Source organism: Bufo gargarizans, chromosome 9, assembly GCF_014858855.1.
Source record: "Bufo gargarizans isolate SCDJY-AF-19 chromosome 9, ASM1485885v1, whole genome shotgun sequence".
NCBI classification, from domain to species: Eukaryota; Metazoa; Chordata; class Amphibia; order Anura; family Bufonidae; genus Bufo; species Bufo gargarizans.
Window position 1 is genome coordinate 10475887 of NC_058088.1, and position 22527 is coordinate 10498413.

General features: G+C 49.0%; 1 protein-coding gene across 1 annotated transcript; it reads right to left on the reverse strand.

Annotated features, from left to right (window-relative positions):
• Positions 1–3078: 3078 nt before the first annotated feature.
• On the reverse strand, positions 3079–22365 carry ABHD16A (abhydrolase domain containing 16A, phospholipase). Its single transcript, XM_044306308.1, has 20 exons — positions 22004–22365; positions 20535–20591; positions 20085–20151; positions 19031–19117; positions 16698–16783; positions 14867–14937; positions 14642–14764; positions 13578–13692; positions 13380–13481; positions 11651–11714; positions 9649–9698; positions 9381–9504; positions 8845–8949; positions 8165–8228; positions 7612–7668; positions 7477–7539; positions 7189–7265; positions 6986–7084; positions 6407–6453; positions 3079–3740 (listed from the first exon to the last, which is right to left on the reverse strand). Exons 1-20 carry the CDS (start codon positions 22166–22168, stop codon positions 3657–3659), a joined length of 1707 nt encoding a protein of 568 aa, XP_044162243.1. The 5' UTR covers positions 22169–22365; the 3' UTR covers positions 3079–3656.
• Positions 22366–22527: the final 162 nt, after the last annotated feature.

Here is a 22527-nt window from a genome sequence, read left to right on the forward strand (position 1 = left end):
TTTTGTGGCTCCGTTGAAGTAAATGAGTCCACATCCGAGCCGCAAAAATTGCGGATCGGATGAGGGCCAAAAATACGTTTGTGTGCATGAGCCCTAAGGGAAAGATCTGCACCTGTTCTGTGTTTAGAGCCGCACCTGGTTTTGGCTCAAAAATCACTGATGGAAAACACTGACCGAACACTGACTGTGTGAGACATATTACAGCACCAGCTGTTCACATGTAGCGGAGCGGACCTGCACACTCGGTGGATTACACACGGAGACACCGCAGCGTAGTACAGTACCAGCAAAGGTTACAGGGTAGATTTATCAAACTGGTATAAAAGAAAAGAAAGGATAGGTCATAGAGATCAGACTGGTGGTGGTCTGACTCCCGGCACCCCAGCCCATCATTGCAGCGGAGAACGCAGAGCTTATGTGAGCGCTGCGTTCTCTTCACCGTTGGCCCACTCGCTGTAGACATCGCAGAGGAGAACAGCGTAATTAAAGCTCCACTGTCCCATTCACTTTAAAGGGACGGAGAGTAACTACAACTGCTCCTTCCCATTCAAGTGAACAGGACGGAGAAGCTGTAATTACACCGTTCTCCGCTGCAATGTCTACAGGAGCGCTGCAGTCTCAAACGGTAAATCGGCGTGGGTGACAGTTGTCAGTCTACCCCTGATCCGATATTGATGACCTACCCTGTGGATAGGTCATCAACATTGAAAACCGGACAACCCCTTTAGAATTTCCCCATAGACATCCATTAACACCAGGAGCTGGCTAAAAAGATGCTATAAAACCTGCCCAAAAATAAAAGCTGCATAAAAACAATGCGGCGCATCAGCCTCAAAGGGTATCTATCATTTCTTAAACCCTTTGACATATCATAGTGGCATCTCAGAAGTTTTGATTGGCTTGGATCCAGTTGCCTCCTCCATGGATCTCCAAAATATAGGGGAGGCGGCGCCCCATCGGCATCGATTGACTTTCCTCTGAACATCTGGGGCAGGGACCAGCAACCTCTGTCACTCCAGCCGTTCTGAAACTACAATTCCCAGAATGCTTCATTCATTTCTATAGGAATTTCAAGAGCAGCTGAGCAAGTGTGCATGCTGGGAGCTGTAGTTTCACCGCAGCTGGAGTGACAAAGGTTGCTGACCTCGGATCTGGTGTTTGGATACTTGCTAGGGATCTACAGGTCCTTCTCAAAAAATTAGCATATTGTGATAAAGTTCATTATTTTCTGTAATGTACTGATAAACATTAGACTTTCATATATTTTAGATTCATTACACACCAACTGAAGTAGTTCAAGCCTTTTATTGTTTTAATATTGATTATTTTGGCATACAGCTCATGAAAACCCAAAATTCCTATCTAAAAAAATTAGCATATCATGAAAAGGTTCTCTAAACGAGCTATTAACCTAATCATCTGAATCAACTAATTAACTCTAAACACCTGCAAAAGATTCCTGAGGCTTTTAAAAACTCCCAGCCTGGTTCATTACTCAAAACCGCAATCATGGGTAAGACTGCCGACCTGACTGCTGTCCAGAAGGCCATCATTGACACCCTCAAGCAAGAGGGTAAGACACAGAAAGACATTTCTGAACGAATAGGCTGTTCCCAGAGTGCTGTATCAAGGCACCTCAGTGGGAAGTCTGTGGGAAGGAAAAAGTGTGGCAGAAAACGCTGCACAACGAGAAGAGGTGACCGGACCCTGAGGAAGATTGTGGAGAAGGACCGATTCCAGACCTTGGGGGACCTGCGGAAGCAGTGGACTGAGTCTGGAGTAGAAACATCCAGAGCCACCGTGTACAGGCGTGTGCAGGAAATGGGCTACAGGTGCCGCATTCCCCAGGTCAAGCCACTTTTGAACCAGAAACAGCGGCAGAAGCGCCTGACCTGGGCTACAGAGAAGCAGCACTGGACTGTTGCATGTCATTCGGAAATCAAGGTGCCAGAGTCTGGAGGAGAGGGAAATGCCAAAATGCCTGAAGTCCAGTGTCAAGTACCCACAGTCAGTGATGGTCTGGGGTGCCATGTCAGCTGCTGGTGTTGGTCTACTGTGTTTTATCAAGGGCAGGGTCAATGCAGCTAGCTATCAGGAGATTTTGGAGCACTTCATGCTTCCATCTGCTGAAAAGCTTTATGGAGATGAAGATTTCATTTTTCAGCACGACCTGGCACCTGCTCACAGTGCCAAAACCACTGGTAAATGGTTTACTGACCATGGTATTACTGTGCTCAATTGGCCTGCCAACTCTCCTGACCTGAACCCCATAGAGAATCTGTGGGATATTGGGAAGAGAAAGTTGAGAGACGCAAGACCCAACACTCTGGATGAGCTTAAGGCCGCTATCGAAGCATCCTGGGCCTCCATAACACCTCAGCAGTGCCACAGGCTGATTGCCTCCATGCCACGCCGCATTGAAGCAGTCATTTCTGCAAAAGGATTCCCGACCAAGTATTGAGTGCATAACTGAACATAATTATTTGAAGGTTGACTTTTTTTGTATTAAAAACACTTTTCTTTTATTGGTCGGATGAAATATGCTAATTTTTTGAGATAGGAAATTTGGGTTTTCATGAGCTGTATGCCAAAATCATCAATATTAAAACAATAAAAGGCTTGAACCACTTCAGTTGGTGTGTAATGAATCTAAAATATATGAAAGTCTAATGTTTATCAGTACATTACAGAAAATAATGAACTTTATCACAATATGCTAATTTTTTGAGAAGGACCTGTATACGCTGCATGCTTGGCTCTTCGAGCAGACCAGAGCCAAAAGGTCAAAGTGATCAGATGGGTCTGACCCTCGGTGGGATCTCATCACCAGGAGCCTCACTGATTAAAACCTGTTTGATGTGGTAGACATAGACCATGAGACAGGCACATGCTCAACAAAAGTAATAAGAGATCTCTTTGGTTCCTAGGATCTTATGCACTCCTGGCTAAACCTAAAGAAACTGACTTCATACAACCAAAGGACTTTGACCAATTTTGGCATCCAGAGGAAGACCTGACCAGAGGTCCACCATCCCCGGCTACATAAACGAGTGTCTAAAAACAGAGAGTAACACCACGTTATGGAGACATGCGCATGAAATTTATTGAGGTTGTAAGCCTAATGGACGACGTCCAATGAGTGACGGTCCTCTACGGACAGTAATGGAATGTATGAGGTTCTAGAGGACACGACAGATCCAACAAGGATGATGCTAGGACATTCCTGATCATTTATCTACAGCCGTCAGCCATCGTGGTTACAGTACTGAGAGTCTCGAGGGCTGTTGCCAGTAATTCCACCTATACTCATCTCTGGCAACAAAGTGGCTCAGTGGTTAAATGCACAGAAATATTACAGGCCTATGCAGCACACAGGATCTAAAGTGGCCACTGGTAGGACAACCAACCCCAGGAAGGTAGAGAAACAGTAGTGCAGGTCAGGGACAGACATTTTGTACAAGAACTGTTCACATTTTAATCATTCAATCTCATTCTCAATCCATTTATTTAAAAAAAAAAAATAGTCCAGAGAGGTATGAGAGATGGTGGGAAGGCGGCGTCTCTCTCGTCTGTGTTAGCTGCCGTCACAGGTAACGGGGATGGAGGAAAGTTACAGTAGGTGCATCTAACCAAAGGCAGAGGTCTCACGTCCAGGGTTATATACTCCAGGGCATCTGGAAGGCGCTGGCCGGGAGGGGGGTACAGTGCGTGGCTTCAAAGCTGCTTAGATACTTCTGTGCCTGTGAAGAGCGGAGGCGGTCACATAGAGCAGACAAGAATGAATGCATACAAGTTTTCAGGGTGGAGGGGGAAGGCAAGGGCGAGCTAAAAAATCTAATACAACTACATTCCTTTGATCCAACACCTGAAAATTCAGAAAGTTCTGATATTATGTGATGTTTGCAAATGCCAGAACCTCCTATGATGATCCTACAATCCAGAAGATCTGATAATACCAATTTACTGAAAACTGATCAGATTAACAGACATTTATGGAATATCCACAGGAATGTCTAATAGAGCCCGAGAGGTGGACCCTGCATCGAAGTGGACAATAGGGGCCCTGAACCTGCAAGGTGAGGCAGCTGCCACACCCAGATGGGGCACTGATAGAAATATGGCAGCAGGCAAGCATGTTCTCCTGCTTCAGTGACTCCCACAGGAATGAATAAAAGAAACCACAGCCACCTTTTCCCTCATTCTCCACCTAGATGGAGCAGCCGCCATCTCACATGGCGGCCAAGTGAAGCCTTATCCTGGAGTCGGGTGTGGGCTTCTCATCCATCAGACATTTACAGTACATGCCATAAAGAGGTGTTCCCGGACTTAGACATTCATGACTTATCCTCAAGATAGGTCACCTATATCAGAGCATTGGAGATCCAGCACCACCATGATCATCCGTTTTGAGTAGCCTCCAGAAACTATACAGTGTATGGAGGCTCTGTCCTCTGTGCAGTTACTGGCGCCGACAACTAAGCTTCCATTTACTTAAATTGGAGCTGAGCTCCAGCACCCCGTCAGACGCTACACATGTACAGAGCCAGGGGCGGATTGCCCATAGACCTTACAGGGAAATTTCCCAGGGGGCCGCCTAAACCCTCCTGATGGCCGGCCAATGGAAGTTTTTAGGGATGCATTTGGTTATGCTGGCAGTATTTTGTGATAGACTGTGGTATTTGTCTCTGTTGGGGTGGTATAATGTGGTACAATAGGGTATTGTTGGCCCTGCTTTCCACCAGTTTGGACCTGGCTACAAAACTGGGGCCACTTTCAGTACTTTTTCCAGGGCCACTTTAAGTTTCCAATCCACCCCTGTACAAAGCCTTAGGCTTCCAGCTCCGCACACACTATATAGTTTCTGCTGCCTGCAGCTACCCAAAACTTGGAATTGATGGGGGTGCTGGGCCCTCGTACACATGGATAGCATGATCGTACACATGTATAACCCCACAACCTCTGCCAATCCTCTTATTTTAGTACATCCCAGTGCTGATTTATTCTTCACTGCTGTACATAGAATAAACATGCTGGGAGGTCCTTGCAAAAGTTAAGATTCCCAGGAGCCCTCTCTTCTTGCAAACCTACAGCCAACTGAAAGGGGTTTTCCAATATCTTTTTACCAATTACCTATCCTCTCTCACCCAGGACCGCCGACGATCGGCTGTTTTGAGAAGGCACCAGGCTCTCAGTAGCACTGTGACCTTCTTCAGTTTTGCCTAGGCCGTCTGACGACACTTGGCCTAGATGCAGCTCGTCCCCATTGAAGTGAATGAGGCTGAGCTACAATACCAAGCACCGCCGCTCGGCTTGTAACGCACGGAGAAGGTCGCGGAGCTACTGTGTGCGCCGGTGACTTATCAAACAGCTGATCAGCAGGGGTCCTGGGTGTCGGACCCCCACTGATCAGATACTGATGAAGGATAGTTCATGATTATAAAAAAGTCTCGGCAAACCCCTTTAAGAGGGGGTAAATAAATAAGAGTTAGTCTGAAGACATCCATGATCAGATGGTCAGTGGCTCATTCACGAAGATGGCATCCATCCAAGCCAAATACAAATGGCATCTGTGTTGAGTGTCTGCATGGTTTTCACTGACCCATAGACCAGACATGCTCAACCTGCGGCTCTCCAGCTGTTGCAAAACTACAACTCCCAGCATGCCCTAACAGCCTACAGCTATCAGCCTACAGCAGGGCATTGTGGGAGTTGTAGTTTTGCAACAGCTGGAGGGCCGCAGGTTGAGCATGCCTGCCATAGACTATAGTGTGTGAGGAATACGTAATCATAAAAAAAATAAAAATAAGGCATGTTCCTGTGGTGTCACCACAGTCCCTGGAAAATCGCGGATGTCTTAGTGCACACATTACAATCAATGAATATCTGTGCGATTCATAGAGACCACAGACCGCACACGTCGGTGAACAAATGCCTACAGGATAGGACTACACATAGTTTGTTTGTAGTCTGTTACCATGGAGACATAGGTCAGCATGGTAGTTGTAAAGACAAAACATGTTATTTTCCACCATAATTGGACAAATTGGTGGCTGGCTCCAAAAGGTGGCACTGCCGGTATGACAGGCTGCAGGTCGGTGGTCATCTTAGGTGTTGACAAAGGTAAAAGCACAGCAAGCCTGGCCTGCTCTACAAAACAAGTGACATAGTTCATCCGAAAAGTGTATTTTTCAGGGTGGGAATGTAACCACAGGGCACACAAAGGAACTAAGCTCCAGGGCATGATGCAAGTGTTGAGCAATTCACATAGTAATTCCCACAGGAATGTGGAGGAACAGAACGGTGTAAGGGACATGGAGGGAACGGCTTGTGCAAGAGCAAAGGAGCAGGATAGATGGTGACTATGCTGAGAACATGAAGGATACAACCCCCCCCCCCCCATACGTACAAGGTATAGCGCCAGCTGCTGCCGTCCTTCTATACTCATTTCCTCCCCTGCATGACAAGGAGAGAAGCATTAATCTGTTGTACATGGTAAGGCTCGTAATGTGGCTGAAATACCCGGAGCTCCCGCTCTTCTACAGATTCAAGTTTGGTTTAGGAGAACCAGGTGTTGTAGGCTATCTACATGATGCTCTTCATCTACAGCTAATAGACACGACCTCCCCATCTTCCCACCCCTTATACAAACAAGATTAGACTGTTTGGACAAAAAAAAAAAAAAAAAAACATAACTATGTGGTCATCAGGAGGAGATCTGACACTCTAGTTACGACAAGGCAGTATCATCTAGATTTAAAGAAATAATAATTTTATGTAACATCCGGAGATCAGAAGCGAGGGAACAACATCCCCAACATTCCAGGACTGTTACAGCTTCTCTTCTCCTCGATAACATATGGCACTCAACTCACAGATCTAGCTGTGGGAACAGCCCCACAACTAACTAAAATATGACTGTAGGTTCACCAAGCATGAACTTGGGAATTCTCCCTCATTAGGCTTTCAGATGGAACTCGGTACTTACCTACACTCCATGGATACTGTCCCAAATTCTCTGCTTTATACGACGCTAGGACAGACAGACACCAGTCCTCCTCTACCCCGTAGTGACTTAGTACAGAAGCTACACAAACACAAGACAAATATCGGGTATAGAAAGTAGAAGAACGCCATGTAGATGATCACACCGCCACACAGTGTAAAGGCATACAGGACACAGCAGCTCACCTTCTTCTTCTGGAGTGGCGGCCGAGAGCCACATTCTCACTGCCCTCCTGCCCTCTTCTGTCATCACATTGGGATAACTACAGATACAAGCAGAGCAGTTCTTGAAGGATATTAAGGTTAAGAGAAAGCAGAGTCATCCACAAGGTGTACCATTAAAGGGGTTGTTCAGGACTGATTGATGACCCATCTTCAGGATAGATAATCAGTATCAGATCCGTCACCCTCCAGACGGTACGGTTCCTGCATTATAGCGGATTCCTTCAGATACATCTGCTAAGAAACACTCACCGATGCTGCAGTAGAATGAGGAGAAGATCATTTCCTCTGTTTGAGGCAATGTCTTCTGGGTTTCTGGAAACGAGAAATAACCAGTGAGCGTGGCCATGTTTCTGCGCGCTGACTTATGATGTCCTGTATACTTACGTGGTTGTAATGATTTCATCCTTTGTTCTTCTGATCAGTAGTATAGGTCCCTGATACCTAGAAAGAACCAGAGAGAGAACAGAGAGGGTCATTTTCTGCCAGGTAGTGTGCAGAAACCTTGTACCCATGGAGGTTCCATGACGCCTTACTGGCAATCTAAAGTAGCCGATGGCAAGAAAGAAAATTATTCTATTGTTTACGGGTGTGGGGTTGGGCATCGCGCTCTTTGGAAAAACAGAAACAAAAAAAAACAACTAGCTTGGTCATGAAGGGTTTAAAAGGGGGTGCACAGGAATAGATAAAGATAGCCGCTTTCTTTCAAAAACAGCACAACTGCCCATGCGTTATATGTGGCATTGCAACTCTACCTCAATAAAGTGAGCCGGGAGAGCTGCTATAACGCTCATGTTTTCTTACTAATCACTGGCTCCTTGGATTCTCAAGTCACAAAGAACACCTGGGTTAGTTGCCCATAAATCAATTATTGAAAGTGCATAGAGAACATTACCCTTAGACACCCAGAGAAAGGGTTAAGAAGATTCAGCCTGGATACCTGCAGAGCTGCTCCGCATTGTTAAGGTTTAGATACTTCCGAACAGTTCTGGTTACAAGTCCTCCTATGGAGAGAGAAAAAAGAAAAAAAAAAAAGGTCCAAATGAAAACAAAAATTCTTATACTTCTCTTTCTCAATACAGCTGCAATACTCAGGGACCAAACCTGGCCACGGACAATAAAGGACTACTGACGAAACCAACCAGTCAGGTCCATGAACTCATTTACACTCTAGGACAGAGGTGCACAACCTGTAGCTTGGGACCCCATGTAGCCCTGTGATGCCATATCAAATCAACCATGCGTGACTGCTGCAGCCAATCAGTGGTCTCTTTGGTGCACTGCCGAGATCAGCGATTGGCTGCAGCGGCCACATGCTGCCGTCACTGCTGCAGCACAATAAACAGATCATGGTCGGGAGTAGAGAAGCAGCGGTTCTGGATCTGCCAGGTAGAGTAATGATCACTTCTTTATTGCAGATAGATCACCTCTATTGTTCGGTTTCCTTCTAAAACCAGACAACCCCTCTATCCCCCCCCCCCACCTCCCCAAAACAAGTGACAAAAATTTGGGCAAAATAAGCAGAGACTGGTAATGGTTGAGTAGACATTAACATATTGTGAACATGAAGGAGGCAGAAAACACAGAAGAGAGGATCAGACATAATATGCATTTCCTTACTCCAACTTTCTGGCATCACTTTCAGGGCCAGAGGAACAAGGTCATCGAAGGAGGCGTCAAGGATGACGGCGCTGAGGTCTGGATAGGACATGGCGGCCCACGTGGCTGCAAAGTAGAGAAAATCCATGAGTCTTCATCTCACATTCCCCATTTATCCCGTGCTGCTTCTCTTGGTTACACCGCTGATTTCTCTCTGTTAGGGCTCATTCACACGGCCGTATGAATGGATCCGCACCTGTTCCACAATTTTGCGGAAGGTCTCCGGATCCATTCATTTCTATGGGCCATCAAAAGATGCAGACATCACACCGTGTGCTGTCCACAGTGGACAAGAATAGGCATTTTCTATTATGGTTGCGGCCATGAGCGGTCCGCAAATTACAGAACGCACATGGCTGGTATCCGTGTTTTGCGGATCCGCAAAGCACTACGGCAGTCTGAATGGGCCCTTATTACATCTCCTAACATTCTCTTTCGAAATATCCCAATCCGATGTATCCTGTCTGTCCTATGTGCTAGCGGCTCCTGTCTCACACCTGTGAAGCCCCCGATAGACCAGGCGTACACAATGATGTCTTGCAGCTTGAAGCCGAGGCGGTACACAGCGTACTGCACCACTGCATCCATGGCGTTTGCTTCGTTCTGAGGAAAAGGTACACCCTGCGAAGAGAAGCAGATCTAGAAGTTTGGCAGAGAGAACCTCTCCAAGGTAAAATGTTGGGGGGCTCATCTGGGACAGGAAAGAGGTTGGGTTACCCAGATGACATTCAGCGACTACTCCTCTACCCCTGATCAGCCACTTACCGTACTGCCGGCAAATCCAGGGTGATTCCAGCCAAGGACAGAGTAACCAGCTGAAAAAATTAAAACACAAACACATTAGTGCTTTAAAACCAAACATTTTTTGGGTAAAGAAATACAATTAAAATAAGCAGTGAACAGTACACACAACAAAAGATCTTTATGTAAAATAAGGAGATTTTTTTTGTCTCATACAGCGACTGGTGGAGTCCAACTTTTGGGACCCCCAACCGATGCCGAGACTGAATCATTTGTCCGACACATCTGATCTCTCTGCTGTGCAGGGAACTGAGGAGACGCAGAGCTACATCAGAGCACTGGCCTCTTCATTCTCCGAATCCAATGATCAGACCCCCACTGATCATAAAGGGATAGCATAGCGGTTCCCCTGTCCTATCTGGGACACTGATGGCATAGGATAGGAGAGTCCATTAACGTCAGATAGGCGATTGTTCCACCTTCAGCACTGGGTCCCTGAAGTGAAGGAGAGAACGCTGAGCATGCGTGGCTTGCGTTCCAATTGCCGCTATGGGACTTCTGAAAATAGCCAAGCGAGAGCGCGCTCTGGTGTTTTCTAAACTCCCATGGAGAGCCAGCTGCACAAGCGGAGTCACCTCTATATTCACTGCTATGGGAAAGCCACCACTCGTCAATTTGCAGAATTCCCATAATAGTCCCGCCACCTAGGAGGACTGTGATAAGGTCTGAAGTAGGGCCGAGATGCTCTGCAGCAATGTGTGTTAAGTATCAAATGCTCTGTGTGAATAAATTAGTAATGTGTTATTTCCCTGCTTCAGTTAGTGTTATTCACATACAGCAGGATGACTCCCGGAGGACGCGGCTCGCAGCTGGTGGCGCCATGATTGTGGAGAGGAAAGGGAAAGACAAGTGCACAGGCTAGAGCAGGCCTGCCCAACCTGCGGACCTCCAGCTAGTGCAAAACTACAACTCTCATCATTCCCGGAGAGCCTACAGAAGGGCATGGTGGGAGTTGTAGTTTTATAACAGCTGGAGCGCCGCAGGTTGAGCATCTCTGGGCTAGAGAGAGAGTACTGAGAGCAAGAAGAGGTCTTGGCTAAAAACAGCAAGAGCTCCCCATTCAGTCTCTGCCTGGTCCATTCTTCTGATAACAGGGGGTCCTAGCTGTGGGACCCTCACCTATCAGACATTTCTGACATATTGGTACAAAAAATGTGTAATTCTCATCTTAAAAGGACCCAGAAACCTTTTTTTTCCTTTCGGGGAAATCAGCTGACAATTTAAAGACTCGGGTCCACCTCAAAGATTAAATGGTCACCAGTCTATAACAAGCTGGAAGCCTCATGCACACGACCATATCCATTTTTCAGTCTGCAAATTACGGATCCACAAAATACAGATACCGCATTTTACCATATCGCACTATGCCTATTCTTGCCCGCAAAACATACAAGAGTAGTTTATGTTCCATCATTTTTGCAGAATGGACCTGTGGATGCGGAGAGCACACGGTGTGCCGTCAGCATTTCTTTACGGTTCAATTAAAGTGAATGGGTTCGCATCTAATTTGCAAAAAATAAGGATCGGATGCGGACCAAATATACGTGTGCATAATGTGCGTGAAGCCTGAAGGTCACACTGCAGTTAGATACTTTCTGCCGGGCTCTCACTGCATTCAATTCATGAGGTTTATTCTGCCAAGACATACTTAAAGGGGTTGTCTCCGGAACACACAATGTCACCTACTCACAAGAATTGTGATTGGACAACGGTCGGGCATGTGCACCACTGCTCCATTCATAGTCTACAGGACTGCTGTACTTTGCCATCTTCGCCAGTCCCATAGAATTTGAATGAAAGCGTAAGGCACATGCCTCAACCGCCTCTCTGTTCCAATGGAAGACCGGCGTGCCCCATTCTAATGACTGGACCCCTAATCATCAGGCTCTTGTCCCCTATCCTGGGCGTAAGTGATAAGTTGTCATTCCAGAACAACTATTTTAATAAGAACTCAGGCGGCTCTAACCTTCAAGTGGCGTAGCAACGCAGCCGACCTCATAGAACCCAGCGTTCCCCTCACAGCAGATAACCTGTCCGGAAAAAGAGGGAGGTATGACAGCTTGCAGGAACGAGACATGATGATTTATATAGAATTGTGTATCCAGGACCTAACTCCAAAAACAGGGAAGCTGGGAGAACCTCTGAAAAAATAAGGTAGGGTTACAGTATGGTAAACGCATAGGCGGACACCCCGGCAGACGTAGGAGACCATACATGGGATCTTCTGTGCCATGAAGCTGCTGATGGCATCATGTGACCTGAAGCAATACTCACAGGTCACTCTGCACCGACATTAAAGGAGAGTCATGGACACTTCTGGGTGCCCTTAATGGGAACGTGTCATCAGAAAACGACCTATTGTTTAAATCACATTTTTAAGTTAAACATATTTTTTTTTTCCCCCCCTCTTCTTGTTCACTAAATTAAAAACAAAGTTCTTAAGATTCTGCAATTCTCACACTGTCCACTAGGTATAAATGATATCACAGCTCATCTCCTCCCTCCTGACGTCTGCAGAGGCCACAAAGCATGCCTAAAAAACTCTCCCATACAAGTCAATGGGGCCAGCTCATGTCCACTGTGTCTATTGCCCACGTAGCTGCTCTCAAAAGACATGAAGTCTTCACATATTTTAGGCCAAGTGGCCAGTACAAAAACTGCAGGATTTTAAGAATACCGCAGTTTCCGGCGTATAAGACGACCCCCAACTTTTCCATTTAAAAATATAGGAGTTTGGGCTATACTCGCCGTATAAGACTACCCCTAGCGTCCTGGCTGCCATGGTAACCGATCTTTTTTTTTCACATTCCCAGTTTCCCACATAGGAACTACTAGGGAAAAGATGGTGGGTCCATTGCCATGGGGGAGATCTGTGGGTGGCACGGTTATTGGGGGGGGGGGAAATCTGTGGATGACACTATATAGCATCTAATGCTAAATGTGTCATCCACAGATCTCCCCCAATACACCGGCCCCGCCGCTCACAGCAGTATAATATCTAACGACTATTCCTTAACCGGCAGTAACTTGAACTTTAAATCAGCGCTGTGCTCTTTAATACCTTACAATAAAGCTCCGGTAACAGGCAGAGCGGGCAGCAGCGTAACGTCACCAAGCAAGCAGTCCCATCACCATGGGAACGCCTGGGGGTTAGAATATACCATCGGATGCAAGCTTTCACGATCTCACCGAGATCGTAAAAACTCAGATTCGATGGTATATTCTAACCCCCAGGCAAGCATCCCCGTCACCATGGGAACGCCTGGGGGTTAGAATATATAATTGGATCTGAGTTTATACCTTATACCCGGTGTATACGACGACCCCCCGACTTTTGTAAATAATTTCTAGTGTTAGAAAGTAGTCTTATATGCTGGAAAATACTGTAATTAAAAACAATTCAAAATCCCCCCCCCAAAAAATTTTTGAATAAAAAAAAAATAATTCTTAAAAATATGGTTAACATGAAAACATGATTTAAACAATAGGTCATTTTCCGAGGACACACTCCCTTCACGAGTCGGAGGGGGTCACTTCTCCATTCAAAGTTCCAGGGCCACATTTTCAAGTCCTCGGAGTCGGCAGCTGATGCTACAAATCTGACCCACTGCAAGTGTAAACTCCTCTGCTAACCCTCTGATAGCCTGCTATGCATAAAGAAAGCAGAGGTGGTCATTGCTCACTGCCAGACTTACCAGCTTTGACCCGCTGCGGTCACTGGAGCCTCTACGGTCTACAAACACGGTGTCGATTTCATTTCCGTCGCATGCCAGCAGCTTGGCTCGTTTCCCATTATACTAAGAGAGAGAGAGAAGCATGGGGACGGGCGTCAGTAAGGGAAGGACGACATAACAGGGGCCGGAACGAGCAGATACACAATGCTTCGTGCTCACCTCTTCCACAAGACGGGCCTGTCCCTGTAATAACATAGGCATGAGCGCCTTCTGTAAGAGGTACACCGAGCCTGGGTACAGCATCCGCCGGCCAAACGAGTGCGCTACAATGTAACTGTGGAAGAGAAGATCTGGCTGAATTATGTCCAGTCATCATAGATTAAATCGAGGAACAAACCATAAATTGTTGTTGTTTTTTTGTGTAAAAGATGGAAAAAAATAATTTGGATCCAAATTCGACCTCTGGGACCCCGACCAATAAAGGAGCTGCAGTAATGGTGTGGCGCTACGTTCACTTCTAACTGCACCCTGGCTGTGCGGTGAACGGCGGCTGGTTTTATCCACTTGAATTGGGCCACATTGCTGTTCCCTGTACAGCTGGGTGGCCTGGCCCCCAACAATCTTAAAAGCACTATCACTTTATAAGATGGAACCAACTCTTTAAATGGAAATCTGTCAGCAGTTTTGCTATGCTAAACTGCTGACAGCACTAGGCCAGGGGTGTACAAACATAACTTCTACGGAAGTGTTCTCACCACGAATAGTGTGAATATGATCTTTTATTCTGCCAGGTTCTGCTCCTGCAAGTGGAGGTGGAGCTTCACTGTGAAGTGCTCTCTGCATTGAGCTGCTCCGCCCGGCCCCCCTTGCTCAGAGTGACAGCTGTAGCATCCAACCAGGAGAACACTACAGCTGTGACTCAGAGCAGAGAGGAGGGGCCGAGATGCAGCTCCACCTCCTGGACACTTGCAGGAGCAGAATAAAAGATCATATTCACACTATTCGTGATGAGAAAAGCTCCACAGAAGTTATGTCTGTCCTGCTCTCCTCAGTCCCTGCCTAGGACTGTCAGAAGTGTAGCATAATCAGAACTCCTGAAAGACTCCCTTTAAAGGAACTGTCAAGTGATATATAAAACACCAGGTATAAGACGTCATTCACACCACAACAGGAAGAGACAAAGAGGAAACATCATCGGTGGTCAAGAGACATTTATCCAGGGAAACTGGACTAGGAGCCTGTGGTTCGAGTCACTACACTACTCCACATGCACCGTACACTACCTGGTTATCTGACAAGGCAGCTTCTGAACCCTCTGGAAGAAACTGTCGGCTGCGCCTCGTGTCCTGGGTTCGGCCTTGAGTAGAGGAACACCTCCTGGTAGCCCCAGCTTCTGGTGATCTTTACTGAGACCAGACAGAAAAGAGTTAAATGACGTAACCTCCGTTGTTACTGACGAGAATCACTAACCGATTCCATATAATCTGCTAGTAGTCCGAGAGACAGACCTGCTGGTTTCATCCCACCGGAAATCCACCGGCCAACTGCGGAAGTCAAAGTTGAAATTGGACAACATTTTCTGTGGATTCAAGCAAAGATATGGACGGTCACTCCGCTTTCCACGGCCCCGGAATGGTAAAGCTGTTGCCCAGGGATGATGGTCCCTCCTGCACTGCAGCCTCTCAGCGCCTTCTCCAGGCCTAACACTATAAGACCTCTTGCACACGGCCGTTCCGGGCATTGCGGTCCTCAATGCATGGGCAACATCCACGCAGATTCCGCAGACTGATCCAGATCCATTCAACTTGAATGGGTCCGTGATCCGTCTGAACCGGCAAAAAAAAATAGAACATGTTATATTTTTTTTGCGGTACGAAGGCACAGACAAACGCCACAAAAGCACTCCGTAGTGCTTTCATGGGGTTCCGTGCCTCCGTTCCACACCGCAGCTCCAGATCCATTCAAGTGAATGGGTCCGAACCCTTGATGCGGTGAGAACACGGCCAGTGCCCGCATATTGCGGACCCACTGTGTGCATGAGGCCTAAAGCTGAGCACCGCATTCATTTTAACAGGAAGTTGACAAGTTTTACAGAGTCCCCTCAAAATGAGACTGCCGAGATAAGCAGCACCAGGCAGCCACTTTTCTTCCTGTATTAAGTGGAAGTCAGGGGCCATAACAGTTAAAGGGGATCTCAGATCATTAAAAGGAGCGGACAAGCCCTTCAACAGCCCATGTTACTCACCCCTTCCTCTAGTGCTGTCCTCTGCGGCGCTGGTCCGGTTCTCCTGCCGACGCACACACGTCACCACTGCAACCAGTCACTGCCCTAAGCATTGGAGTCCATTCACACGACCGTATGGCCACCATGCCCGTGTTGTGGACTGTGGAACTCCGTACCTATTGACCTATTGACTTGAACAGGCCCGCAATCCGCAAAATACGGCCAAAAAAAAAAAAAAAGGACACGTCCCATCTTCTCTGGAGTGGAGGCACAGACTGCGTTTCCAGGTCCGTGCCTCCACTCCGCAGAAGATAGGACAGGTCTTATCTTTTGCCGTATCTTGCGGATCACATACCCATTCAAGTCAATGGGTCTGCACCGCAGCACAGAGTTCACATGGCCGGTGCCCGTGTTTTGCGGACCTGCTATTTGCAGTCCACAACACGGCCACGGTGGCCATACGATTGTGTGAATGGACCCTTAGTCTGCAGTCTGATACTAGCATGTCCCTGCTGCAGCAGGAGGACCGGATCAGCACCACAGAGAACAATTCCTTTAAAGGGGTTGTCCGGGTTCAGAGCTGAGCCTGGACATACCCATAATTTCACCCAGGCAGAGTCCCTAATGTTAGCATCCCATGCCCTGCGCAATCCAGCATTTTTAATTTTTTTATTTAATTTACAATAACACACTGCTGGGTGGAGGCTTCTGCCCAGCAGTGTCTTTTGTGACGTCACCGGCACTGATGGGCGGGCTTTAGTGCTGCCCTAGCAGTTTTACAGGCTAGGGCAGCATTAAAGCCCACCCATCAGTGCCGATGAGGTCACCGGGCTCGCTGCTGGGCGGAAGCCTCCACCTGGCTGCCCCATGGAGAGCCCGGTACATCATCGGAACTCCAGAAAATGCCTTTGCCCTGCGCGATTCAGCGCAGGGCAAAGGAGAGCATCAGAACATGAACTGCTCCGATGTTCAAGTCAGGGGGGCTGCCGGGGTGAAAATGGGGGTATGTCCGGGTTCAGCGCTGAACCCAGACAACCCCTTTAACTACTGTTTGCCCACGGGCAGCTCTATTGATAGCTCCTCCCCCAACGCTACACACGTCGCGCTACCATTACCTTGTTCTCTGGACAATCATCCATCTTGGTTCTCTGTAAAATGCTGATAAACTGAATATACTGAGGATTGCTCCATCTGCCTAAACCTAGAAAGAGGAACAGCCATCACTAATCCATTACCGATCCTCTAAATCCTGTCTGTAAATTAATTGTAATTAGAACTTAAAACAAAGAAACAAAACTGATCATTCTTCACTTCACAGGATGGATCATCGATGTTGAAGGGGCAGCGGTGCTCCGGTGCGGGCTCCTCACAGCGCCGTACATTTGATAGCGGCAGCCCAGGCTCATTCACTTGAATGGAACCCAGCTGCACACAGGTCACGTGACTGATGTACCTGGCCTAGGAAGAGCTGATCGGGGGGGGGGGGGGGGGGGGTGCTGGGAGTCGGACCCCGACCAATCAGATACTGATGACCCATCCTGAGGATTAACAATACTGAACTCCCAGGAAACCCCTAGTAAATACCGCCATATAGGGCCCACATAAGACTATCACATGGTTCCCATACAACACTTCCGTTAAAGGGGTCGTGACAAGTTTTAACCTTCTCCCCTATCCACAGGATAGGTGATAAGAGTCTGATTAGTGGGGGTCTGACTGCTGAGACCCCCACAAGGGTGTGGAAATGGTATCGCCCGGGTAGGTAGTTTGTTCAGTAGCTTAGCCCCGCTGCGGGCAAGTAGCAGGGCTGAGATGGCTTTGTTTACCGGAGCAGTGGATCGACGACGAGCTGGGGGCGTGGAGCGGCGGTGACCGAGCAGTGGGCGTAGAGCGGTGACGCAGCCGCTTTCGCCGGCTCGGGGGAGGAGCAGTGACGGAGCCGTTACAGAGCCAGCGTCCCTCAGACGACCCCCTTTCTGCAGGTGTCAAACTGGGAAGGTGAGGGGGTCCTTTCCATGCCACATCAGCAGCTAATTTGCCTAAACCACCTAGAGGTGCGGGTAGTAATGTGCTAAGAGCAGGAGTGTGCGCTAAACTAATTGCTGTGATCACATTAAGGTCTCGTTCACACTAGGCAGTGCGTTCCGGCCCGATTCTGTCGCATTGCGGCCGGCTAACTATATTGTGGGGCAGGAGGGGACGCAGTGGTCTGTTGGAGCGATTGGCACCATAACCATGGCCATCGGCTGCACAGGATCGCAAGGCACATTATGCAAGCAGCATTGTGACCGGACCTCAGGCATAATCGTGCCTTGCGATCCCGTGCATCCGATCGCCTGCGGCTGTGGCTACGGTGCCATTCACTTCAATGGATCGTCCCCACAACATAGTGAGCCGGCCGCCACGTATTGCATTCTGGACAGAATCATCTGGTGTGAACGAGGACTAAACGTAGAGTCATTTCACACCACAAAGACTGGACCGCAAGCCAGACGCCTCCCTGCGTAAGGAAGCGCGGTGGTGCATGGAAATATGGTAGATCGAGCCCCCGCTTTAGTCCTTCGACAAGTAGTTTTTTTTAATTTTTATTTCCCCACCCCTGCCCCAGCGATCCGGAGAACGGGGGTGAAGCGTTCCACACATGAATGGGGTGGCAGTAAAGCATTTGTGCATTCACCTGTGTGGGCAGAGATGGCGGAGTGCTGTACTCACCCATCTCCAATCGTCTCGTAGATGATTGACCGCCACTCCGGTCATATGTAGGACACAGGCTTTTTGTGATCGGGGGGGGGGGGGGGGGGAAATCAAATCCCGAGACCCTCATCAATCAGACTTGTATCCTCTACTCTGTCGTAAGGGGATACGTTTATAATTTCGCACTACCCCCTTAAAGAGCATCTGTCAGCAGGCTCAACCCTATTAACCCTTGCTTAAGGGCCCATTCACACGTCCGCATCCGTTCCGCAATTTTGCGGAACGGGTGCGGACCCATTTATTTTCAATGGGGCTGGCATGTGCAGTCCGCATCCGCACTTCCGCATTTGTGCTTCAGTTTCTGCAAAAAAATAGAACATGTCCTATTCTTGTCCGCAATTGCGGACAAGAATAGGCATTTTCTATTACAGTGCGGGCGATTTGCAGACCGCACATTGCCAGTGTCCATGTTTTGCGGATCCGCAGAACACTTACGGACGTGTGAATGGACCCTAAAACCACCGCATTGGTAGAGGAGCTCTAGTGTTGAGAGGGGCTCCAGCCGGCCCTCTGGTCTGCCACATCCCTAACTTACAATCTACACAATTGAGGTAACATTTTACTTGGCAGGATCAACCCTACCAAGTCAAAGAAAAAAAACATTTCATGTGTTTTTTTTTTTTTTTATTCCTTTTTTTTGCCGTGCATCAACCCCTCAGTATATGGTACAGTCTATTGCAGAGAAGGGTCTCACCTCTTAAACACGCTATTCCCGCCAGCAGGAACATAAGGGTTAAGCCGTACTGTGTTAGAGGTATCAGCCGGGTCGCCGTCATAAACCCTGCGGGTGAGAAACGTCAGCCATGATACATCAGAGACCAGGGATCAGCAACCTCCGGCGCTCCAGCTGCTCAGAAACTACAACTCCCAGAGTGCTCCATTAACTTCTATGGGAGTTAGAAGAACAGCTGAGCATGCTTGCATGCTGGGAGTTGTAGTTTCACAGCAGCTGGAGAGATGAAGGTTGCCGATTCCTGCCATAGACAATACAATTCATGATATCACAGTGATAAACGGTCTGCCCTAAAAAGGACACAGCCTGGAGAACAGCTGATCAGACTGCGAGCCTTAGCTGTGAGCATAGGGAACGGTAAGGGCATATTCAGACAGTGCAGGTCAGTCTCGTGCCAAGTCGGGGGTTTGGGGGCAGTCTGCCCTGGGGGGGGTGCAAAGAGCGCTTTCACCAATACAGATGGAAGCGCTCATTGATGAGAGCTGCAGTCCTGTCACTCCCCGCGCTCCTCCCCGCCACCATTCAGCCTGCAGGCACAGATCGCGCTGCCGGCCTGTGTGGGAGGAGCCTGCAGCCTGGGAATCTACATATGCTCCTCCCACACAGCGCTGCAGAGTGATCTGTGCCTGCAGGGGTTAGCTGGATCTGAGCAGCAGGAACGGGACAAGGTGAGTAGTTACTGTTTTTTTTGTTTTTAGTAACAATGAGTGGGGCACAGGGGGGCTTTACTCCCTCAGGCACGCCACTGGTGCAGGTAAAATTGTATCGAGGGGAAACAAATGCCTACGGTTTTCACAGCTCTCAGTGCGCATAGAAAACAGTGAAAAAAGCTGGTACTGTGATTCTGACGGTCTATCTGATCGGCGGGGTCTGACACCTTACACCCCCGTCAATGGTATGTTCTGCAGTAGCTCCAGGGACTCTGCGTAGTAGGTGGGTCTCGCCCTGACAAATCACACTAGTGGGGGGAGGGGTCTGTGAGGTCACCTCTCTGATTATTCATAAGGCGACTTACCTTTTCTGTACATATAGAAGGCAGCGATGGGGGAGGAGTAGTACGAGATGGTCCACAGCACAGAGACCTGGTAGAGAGAGGGAAAGGGTTAACAAGGCTCCATTCATGTTGTGCCTGGGTGACCATTAGGCACCAGATTTCCAGGCAAGGGGAGCCACAGTATGGACCCAGAACACCCCGGAGTCCATGAGAAGTAAACTGTGGCGCATATTGTACGCTGGCACAGAAGAGCGTGCCTCCAGGCCCCTGGTCTAGTGTGCCGCCATATGGCGCTATATGTAGAAGCCCTTCTTATTAGTGAGACCCCCTGGTGCCTGCATGTCCTGACAGAGTGCGAATGAAGACGTAATGTGGAAAAATGGGCAAAAGAGAAAAAAAAAAAAAAACTAACAAAATCCTCCCCTGGGGGTTGGTGGTCGGTCTGCGGACACATACCGCTAGGTGACTTACCCATGCCAGGATGCTGTCTGTGTGTTTCTCCAAAGCCTTTGGTTGATAGAAGGATTCCTGAAAAGAGAGAAACGTCCTGGTGTCCATGAGATCTGCACCGGGGGGCGTCGGAAAGGAGCGTGACCTCTGTGAGGGGCTGGAGGCAACATGGCCACCACCAGACGTAGGTGATCACGGGTCTCCCATGCTGGAGATTCTACCCTACTGAGGCAGAGGTATGTGCCCCGATAGACCTCACAAGCCTCCCGATCACAGGAGTCTCAGCAGCAGGGACCCCCCACAACCAGCAATGTGAAGGGGGGGGCCCGCCGTCTGCCTGAGAGGGATACACTGTAAGACCCCTGGCTTGGCTCTTTTTGGGGGGGGGGGGGGGGGTCTTTAGTAATTGCACCATGTAGTATAATTACTGCATACGTCTGTAGATTAAAGGGGTACGCCCCCAATGTCAGATGGAACGGGCCCCTGGAAGCCAAGGAGAGCGCACCGCACCCCACCGCTCTCCATTCACCTCTATGGCCGTTCCAGAAATTGCCGGCTATTTTTGGCAGTTCCATAGAAGTGAATGGAGGGGGGCCACCCTTGTTCACTTTGGGGGCCCCATTCTAGAGGTAAGTGCCTCTCTCCTCTGGGACCTGCACCTTTCTGACACCGAGATTGGCGCCACATTATCCCTTTCCCACAGGACAGGGGATAACTATTTGATCGCTGGGGGTCCGACCCCGACAGTGGGGGTCCCGTCCCCCGATCTGATGCTCCGTTCATTCTCTATGGCACTGCCACAGAGATAGTGCAGCACTTGGTTATCTCCAGCAGTGCCATAGAGAATGAACGAAGCATCGGATGGGGGGACGGGACCCCCACTGTCAGGGTCGGACCCCCAGCGATCAGACCATTATCCCCCCAGTTCACCACTTTACAGGGTGATGCAGGGGCAGCTATAGCATTTATTACTATTGGACCGGCACCGACGGACACAATCATGAGGCGGATCTGACGCCAGTCTTAATGTCCTGCCGCTTACCCATTTCAAGCTCTCTGCTTGCTGTCAGTGAATGGAAACATTCCAGATCCATGTGTTCACTCAACAATCCAGACTACAGGCGGATACACCTAAGCCCCATGGGTCAGCAACCTCCAGCTGTGGGGAAACTACAACTCCCAGCATGCACGCTTGCTCAGACCTCCAGTAGAAGTGAATGGAACACGCTGGGGGTTGTAGTTTCACAGCAGCTGGAAGGCCACAGTTTCCGCCATGTTGACAGGAAGAGGAGAACTGCATGAGTTTTCAGCCACTGCATGTAAAGAACAGCGTTCCCATTCACTGACAAGAAGCAGAGTTTTTACAGAGTAAATAAGAGAAATCTCCAGTCCTGCCAGCAGCCCATGTGGAGAGGTGGGCAGGGCAGCCATGTGGGGGCAGGCCCCTCCTCACCCCGTGTGACACCCCCATTAGTAACAGGCGTCCTTACCCAGGAGCTCTCGGCGTCTCCTTCCTGCATGGGCCGGCCTCTCCCGATCGCCGCCCGACCGTGAACCCGGTAAACCCGATAGAGGCGAGGGCCCCGGATGCAGAGGTAAAGCAGCCCGAAGCCCCTGATCCACCTCCGCATGAGCCCCTCACCCCCGGCTGCCATGTTCCCCTCTCACAGGCCCGGCCGGGACCGTTAGGGTAAGGTAAAGGCGAAATACTATACTCCGTAAGGACCTCCTGACGTCACACTGTCACGTGACATCCCTGGGTCACGTGGGTCGGCAGCCGGCGCGCTCTGCTAGCACAGGCCTTGGCCGACTGTTTGTAGGAAGGTTAGGGACAGCGGTATGAGAGACTGCAGGGGGGAGGAGAGAGAGAGAGAGACGCAGGGGGGAGGATTAGGGAGAGATGAGAGACTGCAGGGGGGAGGAGGAGAGAGAGATGAGAGACTGCAAGCGGGGGAGGAGAGAGAGAGAGACTGGCAGTGGGGAGGAGAGAGAGAGGGGAGACTGCAGGGGGAGG